Raw genomic sequence first — 9668 nt, 5'->3', positions numbered from 1 at the left:
GAAGCAGGACTAGGGACACTCCTGGGGTGCAGGTCCGAGGGGAGGAAGCCGAATCCTGGGGGCTAAAGAGGCCAAACAGGGGACCTGCGTGCGATGCAGAGGGTGGACCCCTTTGGCCATCCCGCCGCTTCTCAACCTGACCCCTGGTCTTGTTTCCCGCCGGTCCGTCCGGCGCGGGCCGCTGTCCACAGTGGGAGGTGCTGAAAGCAAGGAGCGGGCACGGGGGCGGCGAGGCGGACAGCTCCTCCGAGCGCCCCCCTCCTCGCTCCGCTGCTCCTCCAGCCCTCCCCTCCTCCCGCAGCCATGTTCCACGCACGGGGAGGGGCGGGGGAAGGGGAGAGGGACGGGGGATCAGGGCGGAGAGAGCCTGCTCTGCCTCGGGGAAGGAGGGGATGAGAGTTGGGGAGAGCAGCGGGAGGAGGCGGCGGAGGCGGCGGCGGCTAGCGAGGAGCCGGCGCTGGGTCCTGCAGTAGGACTCCCGGGAGCCACCATCATGGTGAAGAGGAAGAGCTCCGAGGGCCAGGAGCAAGACAGCGGCCGCGGCATCCCCTTGCCTATCCAGACCTTCCTGTGGCGGCAAACCAGGTGAGGGGCGCAGAGGGCGCACCGCGGGCCGCCCTGGGCTGGGGGCGCTCCCGGGGCCGCCTGGGTCGTCGCCACCACCGCCACTGCCGCTGCCGCTGAGGCCGCGCCACAGCCTGCAGCTCCCTCTCTGGGGCTGGAAAGCAAGCCCTCTGCACCCGCTTAAAACCACGCATTTAAAAATATTTCAGTGAAGTTTGACGGCAAGCAGATCGGCAACTGTAGAATAAATATATACATTATTTAGGGGGTAGGAGGGCAGAGAGCCTAGGAAGAGGGGGCGGGGAACTAGGGAAGATAATTATGACTGGTTGTGCTCCTGTGTCCAATTCCCCCTCCATCTCCTGCTGTAATTCCAGCCCGGTGACCTGTTGTTTTTCCAGCTCCTGTTTGTCGAATATCTGCTATGCCCACTTGTTAACCATTTTTGCTCGGATTCAGCCGGTGTAATCTTCCTGATTAAAGCCTCTGAGAAGAATTTTTGATAAGAATTTTTTCCCGAAAAATCCTGAAGCCTATTCCAATAAACAGGAAACAAGATTCCGTTATTGCTACTATTATTATTCTAGAGATTTATCAGCTAAGAAATTAGATCCTGAAAATCATAACCCACAAGCTGTGTTCATTTTTCAGTTTTTAATATGACTGTACACATGAGTAATGCAACACTTCTGACCATTGGCGATTTAGAATCCAATTAGGTAAAAAGTCTTCAGAATAAGAGTGGCTACATAAACCGTAGAGATCCACAGCTTTTTCATATATGTAATTACACGTGTAAAAGCAAATGTCGTCAGCTGTTCAACACCTGCTCATTAACAAGCCATAGGAAGGCATGAAATTTGAGTTTCATAGCACTGTCTTCGTTGAAAAATATGTCATAAGGATGCTCTAATAATAATTGTACTTATGTTTACTACACTTTTCTCTATTAATTTTTCAGTGCATTTTTGAGGCCTAAACTGGGAAAGCAATATGAAGCCTCTTGTGTGGTATGTGATATTTACCATTTAACGACTATTTCTATATTCTGTATGGTAATTTGTAAGAAAGACGTTAGATCATACTGTGTATATTAATTCACTTGGCAAATATTATTGAGCACCTACTACGTGTCAGGCAGAGTTCCAGATAATGAGATAGAGCAATAATCTAAACAAATATGGGGTTTGCATTCTAAAGGGAGAGGGACAGTCTACTCACAAATAAGTAAAAGCCATAACAAGCCAGATGGTGATATACGCTATGGAGAAAAGTTAAGCAGAAAAGGAAATTAGAGAGTATTAGGGTGAAGGTTTTATGTTAGATGCATTGGACAGATAAGGTTTGCATGCTAATGTGACCCTTGGACAAAGCTTTAAGGAAGGGAGGGAAAAATAGCTGAGGGAAGAGCAGAGGAAAAGCAAGACTAAAGGCCCTTAGCCCAGAGCCCAGGGTGGGGGTTGGTAGACCTGTAGAAGGGGGGTGGGGGGGAGAGATAGCAGAGAACCAGGTGGTAGAGGGCTTGCAGGGCAAATATGATAAGTGAAATCCTTAATTAACAAAATCAAGATTCAAGGGGGAGGGTATAGCTCTCGTGGTAGAGCACATGCTTAGCATGCACTCAGTCCTGGGTTCAGTCCCCAGCATCTTGATAAAAAATAGATGAATAAATAAATAAAGCTAATTACCCCCCCAAAAAAACAAAATCAAGACTTATATAGTGGAAGTTCACAAGATGACAGCCTGTGAACTACTCAAAATAATATGCATTTTTGAATTTGATGCCTTCCATTTTTTGTGCAAGTCTGAAATGGATGATATGAAATAACTACGAAAATAATGCTATTAATGTTTATGCAAAATATTGTGTACTTGTCCTGAGATTATAAGGGAATCCCATGCATGTCTTACAAATTTAGAACAAAGGACATGAAACAATGAAGCAAAGCGTTTTTCATAGACTTCATTAAAATTTGGAGCTCAGGTAAAGGTCTTACATTGCATATGTTATAACCTAAAAGTGGAAATCTACCCATGTGAGTATTGCCATGATTTTTCCAAATGCCTAGATAGGTGATAGATGACCTCCTAGTAAGGAGCTCTGAAATGTGTTTGGGCCACAAACTATTATAGAGCCAGTGGAGAGTTAAACACCCCCCTCCCACACACACATGCACACTTAAATAGGAATTTGCTTTGTTGCAACTCTTAACCTCCAAAATTGTCACAGTTTTTTTTTTTAATCTAACTAACTTTCTAGTAAGTCTCTTTTAATGTAATTTGTTGTACTTAGCTCAGGTTAAAGTAATTTGACACTTGAAATCTCTGAGCCTTCATCAAACCATGGTTACAATTACACTAGCTTAAAATAACCCTGACTTTTCTCTGTTCTTGGCAAAGATATGCTTGACATTTTTAATATAGTCACACAATATTAAAAAAGTAAGTCACATTCATAGATAGATATAAGTATAAAAACCAATTTCCTGCATTGAAAATTATAAAAAGTTATATTAGTAACACTTAAGAAGAAAATGATATTAAGTATCTAAAGCTTCTTGAGATTATGAAATATATAACTCATCCTCTAAAGGTATATTCATCAAGACTGTATAAATTCTTATAGTCTTCTAATGTCTAACATACTCACCCTTTACTTAATGAATACTTAGATATCCGAGGGCTGAGGAATTTAAAAGTGTTTGGATCTGCCTTTATCTTGTTTCTTTGAAAAAACAAAATACAACGCAAAACAAAACCCAAAGGACTGTATCTCTGATTACACTCTTTGCCAAACCTCAGCATGCCTTTCATTATGAAGATGAATTTATTTTCCTTCCTTGAGTCTAAAGTAGATGGTTTTCTTTGGAGAATCTCTGTGTTAAGTCATATTGTTTTCTCAGGTATCCTAATGATTCCAATACTACAGCTTGAGCACCTGGGACTTGTATTACCATTCTAGAGAACACAATTCTTTACACCATCTGGGACATCAAGTACCAATCAGGTTCTGTTCATCCAAGTCAAATGTCTATTAAATTTATTCTAATATTTGGTAGCTACACTTTTCCCAACATCTTATAGTGATATCCTTCCTCCTATACCTTCAAAAAAAATTGAGTAGGTCAAACCTGTTCAGTGGGGATGCTTCACTCTCTGAAAGAATTTCCAACCAGGATAGAAGATTTAGTAAACTAGCAAAGCAAAAATGGCTTATTTTCCACCTCCCTCCCTCTTTCTCCCTGTCCTTTTCTTTCTTTATTCAAAAGATAAATTAAATATCTTTATAGTTGCGGGCATTAGGTGAGGAGTGTCATGTGCCAAGTCATTGCTAGGAACATAGAATAACTCAGGAACCCTAAAATCAGATCTCTTGAAAGATTGCACATTCTCATAAATTCTGTACCTCAAGATACTTTCACAAGAGACGTTTCAATTTGGTCTGCAGTTGTGGTAACCCTTTAGATGGCCCAAAAACATTTTTATAAAATATTACATCCAAAAACTTTATAAGGTTAAATGTGTTGTTGCACTTTTTTCTTTTGATGGAAACTTATTTTGGTGGAAATAAAAATCATTTAATAATTCAAACCATAGACTTTGGCTCAAAAACTTGAAAATGGGTAGATAATAGGAAATTATCACTGACTCACTGCATGTCAACATACAGAATGAAATGCAACTTGAGCACACTCTAAACAATTTAATGTAATGATTTGTGTCTTTTCGGGTATGTAGTACATTGTCTAGTTTTTCACCCATCAGAGTCCAATCTCTTATTTCACTTTTTTTGTTGTCTATAGTCCTTTGAACGAGTATTGGTAGAAAACAAGCTTCATGGCCTCTCTCCGGCCCTCTCTGAGGCCATCCAGAGCATTTCCAGATGGGAACTGGTACAAGCTGCTTTGCCTCATGTCCTCCACTGCACCGCCACCCTGCTGTCGAACAGGAACAAGCTAGGTTGGTGCTCCTGCTTCCCTTCTTCATGGTGAATCATTGTCCTCACTCAGAGCAACTCCTAATAACATTCATAAGAACCGTCCTTCTTCCTTATTATTTGTTTTCCCAGGCACTGTGCACACATTCTCTCATTTAATTTTCACAAAGTCTCCATCACTCTGGCATCACTATTATCTCCATGTTACCCATGAGAGGACTAGCTCTGTTTGTTTTAAGGTTTAAATTTTACAAGTATTATGTGAATATATTCTCCATTCAAACATTAAAATGTTATAGGAAAACTAAAGACTCTCACCTGTTCAAGATGAGTTCTAATCAGAGCTGTCCCTTTGTTCTCCCAATACCTAAAGCAACTGCCTTCGTGAATTTGGCAAAGTGCCCTCCAGACCTTTCCCAACTTTGTAGTGCTATGTGTATGTGTACATGCATGCACATAAATATTATTAGTCTTATTTAGATTATTTGCAGATTGCTTTTCCTACATAGCATTATGTCCTAGCTGTCTATCCCAAGCTCTTCTCCATCCTGTTCCTTCCCCTTATTTGGGTCTTTGCTCACATGTTACCTTTCTCAAGAGGTCTTTCCTAGTCACACTTTCTAAAATGGAGTAGTTGTTATCTTCAGAGCCAATACTCTTAACCATTGTGCTGCTCATTTGGGAACATATATGGGGATCTTACTGAAGAGCTGTGATCCATGCAGTTTCTCTTCCTGTGACAGCATATCATTCTGCAGAGATTACAGCCAGTTAGAAAGTCCCCAGAACAAGAATGAGCCCTCCCAGCAGTGACTGTAAGTGGTACAGAGAAATGCTGGTGTCTCCCAGGAAATCAAGTCACAGAACAAAGCAAGGATGTGCTCTCAAGACCTAAGGTTGACATCCATTGTTCTGGTCATAGAGTTTGCCTTAACCTGACTGTGGGGTTGTCCCATGCAGGCCACCAGGATAAACTGGGTGTCGCTGAGACAAAGCTCCTTCACACCCTGCACTGGATGCTCCTGGAGGCCCCCCAGGACTGCAGCAGTGAGCGTTTTGGGGGCACAGACCGAGGCTCCAGCTGGGGTGGCGGCAGCAGCGCTTTCATCCATCAGGTTGAAAACCAAGGTTCTCCAGGGCAGCCTTGCCAGAGCACCTCCAACGATGAAGAAGAAAACAACCGAAGGAAGATCTTCCAGAACTCCATGGCTACCGTGGAGCTCTTTGTGTTTCTGTTTGCTCCTCTGGTACACAGGATCAAGGTAAGCAGAAAGCTGGTTAGGGCTGAAGGGGGCTGGAGGTCAGGTGAGGGTGGGCTTCAAATGATATTTCCATACTTGGTGTCCATGTCTTTGTCTGATCTTATGGCAAGCCAAGACATGGAGAGCTTTGCTGCTATATTAAACTACCGAACATTATTTCAAAACCAAAGTTCTTCTTTAAGAACTTTCAGTGGTTCTCCATCTGCCCCAAGATCATGCCCAGCATATGAAACATGCCAAATAAGGTCAAGCATGATCTGGAGCTTAAGTCCCTCTCGTAATCAACTGCCAGTCCCTACTGACCACCTCATGATCCAGCTCTGGGAGCCATGTGAACCATCCCCTCAATCTGACCTTGCAGTCTGCTCTGCCCTCCTTTCCCTCCATTGTTCCTTTGTATTTCTGTAGCATTTTGTAATAATAATATTACATCTGTTATAATAGAGCAGAAGTTTTTACGTTTTATGTGCTGTGGACCTTTTAACAATTTGGTGTACAATCTAAGAACTGCTTTTCAAAATATTTTTAAATGCATAAAGTACAAAACATGGTTATTACATGGAAATAAACTGTATTAAAATACAATTATATGCATGTACTCCTTGGATCTGAAAGAGACAAAATCATTTGAAGTCATTGTGCCAACCCTTTCTAGCTATGTGATCTTGGTGATATTATTTAACCTCTTGGATCCTCCACTGCATACAATTTTGGATATTTTGAACACATGGTGAGTATACGTGAAGACAGAGTGCATAGAAAGTCCGTGGAAAGACATCAAGTACATGGAAAGAAATCAAGAATTATTTGTTACTTCTATGAATGAATGAATGAGAGTGTTCCATCTAAGTGCTCTGATAAGAGATAAGGAATTATTACACTCAACTGTTCTTTAATAGAATATCAGGATCCTAATAAATCAATGTTTCATATATATATATATAAAATAAATATATAAATACATATATATATATGTATATATGGTGGTTGTGAGACCATTGAGGGGGCATGGACTAGTGAGAACTTTCATCCATTTAATTTAATTTTAGAGAAATTCACTTTCAATGGACTTTGTCCCATTGCTGAATTGAAATTACCTGTAAATTCCCAAAATGTTTCACAGGCACTGGCCACATCATCTATGAAAATTATCAAAAAATTCTGTGTTATTAAATTAAATTAAATTGCTGCTTTAAAAGCATTATGCTTTCCATCTTTAAAAGTCTTTTATAAAGGTTACACTTAATGGAAAGCATCACTTTATCTGAGACCCTCTCCCAGACCCATGGGGCCTGCAGGACCTGCTTTTGCCCACCTCCCCAGCCTCGTCTCCCTCCATCTCACTGGTGTCTCTCTTGTTCACTAATTTGCAGACTCACCACAGGTTCACCCTCCAACTCACCAAGCGTATTTTTGCTTTCAGGTCTTTTCACTGACTTTTCCTTCTATTTGAAGCATTACTCCCACCCTCTATCCCTAGATTTTCACATGGCCATGTCCTTTCTGTCACTTTACTCACAACTCAAATGTTACCACCTCGGGAAGTATTTCCCTGGCTACTTTAGTGCCACCAGTATATAAATCTACTTCTTTCATTGTTTCCTTCTTAGCACTTATCAGTACCTGAAATTATTTTATGTGTTTGTTTACATCTTTGTTGCCTATCACTCGCCCTAAAACAGAGGTTCTTGAGCAAAAGGATGCTGCCTGTCCAGGTCCCAGCTGTATCTCTAGCGCCTAAAGAGTGTCTGACATATATGGAGCAATCAATAATCACTTAATGACTGACTCACTAAATAAAACCAAGTTATTATCAGAAGCTGATTCTGGTGCTAAAAGTATCAGTTACATGTAGGTACATAGTCCCTAAAATGGAGAGAGCAGGAAAGAAAGTTCCTTTAAAAAGATAGCCCAGTAAGATGTCTATTTGTAGAGAAATATCCTCTGGATTAAAAAATGTGGAAGTATAGGAGTGACCGGAATGGCGGTAATTTTATTTGAAGACATGCTGAGAGTCCAAGTTAAGGACACAGGCCTGCGTTAGAATCCAGTGCTTGCTGCATCCTACTCTAAGTAGGAAGGACATTGAGCAATTAACTTCTTTAAGCCTCAAGTATCAATTGAATGTAAGAATAATTTTATGAGGCACTGTGAGGATTAAACAAATTACAGTGCTCAACCTGACACACACAAAAAGTCATTAACAAATGGTAGTTACTTGCAGTGTTGGCATTTTATTGCTGCTGGCGTTGTGCATTACTAGTGGGAGGGGAACCAGATCTCCTTTCAGGGGAGACTGTAGCTAGTTCAGAAGAGCTGGCTCAAGGTCCCCAGGTTTTACGTATGGCCTGGGACTGGAGCATTTATAAGGGAGTAAGAAAGTGCCTCTGATACACTGCACAGTGATTAATACATAGTACTGTGTTGTAACAATTATTGCTGGCTGTTATTACTAGCACTGTTGTTTTATCATTTTACTATTGCTATAAGGGAAGTATTGTTCTAGATGCCATAGGGGATAAAACATTTTAATAATGTGATAAATATCCCCACGAGGCTTTTTCATCCGAGCGCGTTATATAACGGGCAGTTTTCAAGTATCATTTCTGATTTTTACAAACACCCACAGGAAGGTGACTATCTTTGTCTTCATTTTACCAAAGAGGAAACTGAGTTCCAGAGAGGCAATAATCAAGCTCATTAAGTAACCAAGGTGGGATTCAAACCCAATTCCATCTGACTTTCTACAAAACTACACAGTTTTTTATGTTTCTGTGCTGGAAATCTCTTCACTAAAGTCATGAACAGCCTCTGAGCTATTGACCTAATCTTTCTTTTGCTGTCTTCATCTCACTAAACATCAGCTGTGTTTGAAATTGCCATCATTTCTTCTTCTTCTTCTTTTAACATTTCTTTATTGAGTTGTAGTCATTTTATAATGTTGTGTCAAATTCCAGTGTAGAGCACAATTTTTCAATTATACATGAACATACATATATTCATTATCACATTTTTTTTCACTGGAGCCACCATAAGGTCTTATATATATTTCCCTATACAGTATAATCTTTTATCTATTCTGCATATGCCTGTCAGTATCTACAAATTTTGAAATCCCAGCCGTCATTTCTTCTTGAAGGTTTCCATTCCTTTGGTGACACTACACTCTGCCAGCTCTCCATGCATCCCTGGCTACTTCTGCTCTATCTTCTTTGAGAGCTCATCTTCTTTGCCTGCCCCTTTAACTGTGGGAGTTCTCCAGAGATACAAACTAGACCCTTTGCTATCATTGCTGTATCTTCTCTCTGACCCCTTTTACTATTTGTGTCCCAATAGGCTGAGGTCACCTAATTTTATATCTCTTAACTATTCTCCTCTCCTGGCCTCTAGACCAACTTGTCAACTAGCTTCTTCAAATAGATAATCCATGAGCATTCAGATTTCCCCTGGAATGAGCCCTTATCCTGATGTTCAATATTTCAGTGGATCCATTCACATAAACTTAAAACCTAGGAGCTTCCTATGATTACTCCTTCATTCTTACCTGCACATTCCACTAATCACAGAGTTCTACTCATTTTGTTTCCTAAATAGTTCTCAAATTGACCACATCTTCTTCATCCCTATTTACTGCCTTAACTTAAGCTTTCGTCATCTCTTGCTTGGACCTCTGACTTAGTCACTTTCTAACTGGATTGTCTCCTGGCTTGTCTCATAAAATCCAACCTCAACACCGAAGCACTTTCTCTAAAATGCAGATCTGACCAAATAACCAACATGCTTAAAATAATCTGTGGATTTTTCATTATACAGAGAGTGAAACTCCAGCTCCTTAGTGTGGTATCTGGGAGCTGCCTGGCTTCTTCTCGTGCCATTGAGCTCCAAATGCTTGGAGTCTCCCTAAG

At 41.0% G+C, this 9668-nt stretch overlaps 1 protein-coding gene across 2 annotated transcripts in view; it reads left to right on the top strand.

Annotated features, from left to right (window-relative positions):
* Nucleotides 1-413: 413 nt before the first annotated feature.
* UNC80 (unc-80 homolog, NALCN channel complex subunit) overlaps nt 414-9668 on the top strand; it is a 190352-nt gene continuing 181097 nt past the window's right edge. For both annotated transcript variants that reach the window (XM_072961364.1, XM_072961363.1), the window contains exons 1-4: nt 414-585; nt 1526-1574; nt 4368-4524; nt 5462-5763. In XM_072961364.1, coding sequence (XP_072817465.1) covers nt 494-585; nt 1526-1574; nt 4368-4524; nt 5462-5763 — 600 coding nt within the window. In that variant the 5' untranslated portion in view covers nt 414-493. The remainder of the gene's footprint in view (nt 586-1525; nt 1575-4367; nt 4525-5461; nt 5764-9668) is intronic.

This window comes from Vicugna pacos, chromosome 5, assembly GCF_048564905.1.
Source record: "Vicugna pacos chromosome 5, VicPac4, whole genome shotgun sequence".
In the NCBI taxonomy this organism is placed as follows: Eukaryota; Metazoa; Chordata; class Mammalia; order Artiodactyla; family Camelidae; genus Vicugna; species Vicugna pacos.
The sequence above is the reverse complement of the archived record's forward strand: the minus strand, read 5'-3'. Positions and strand labels throughout refer to the sequence as shown.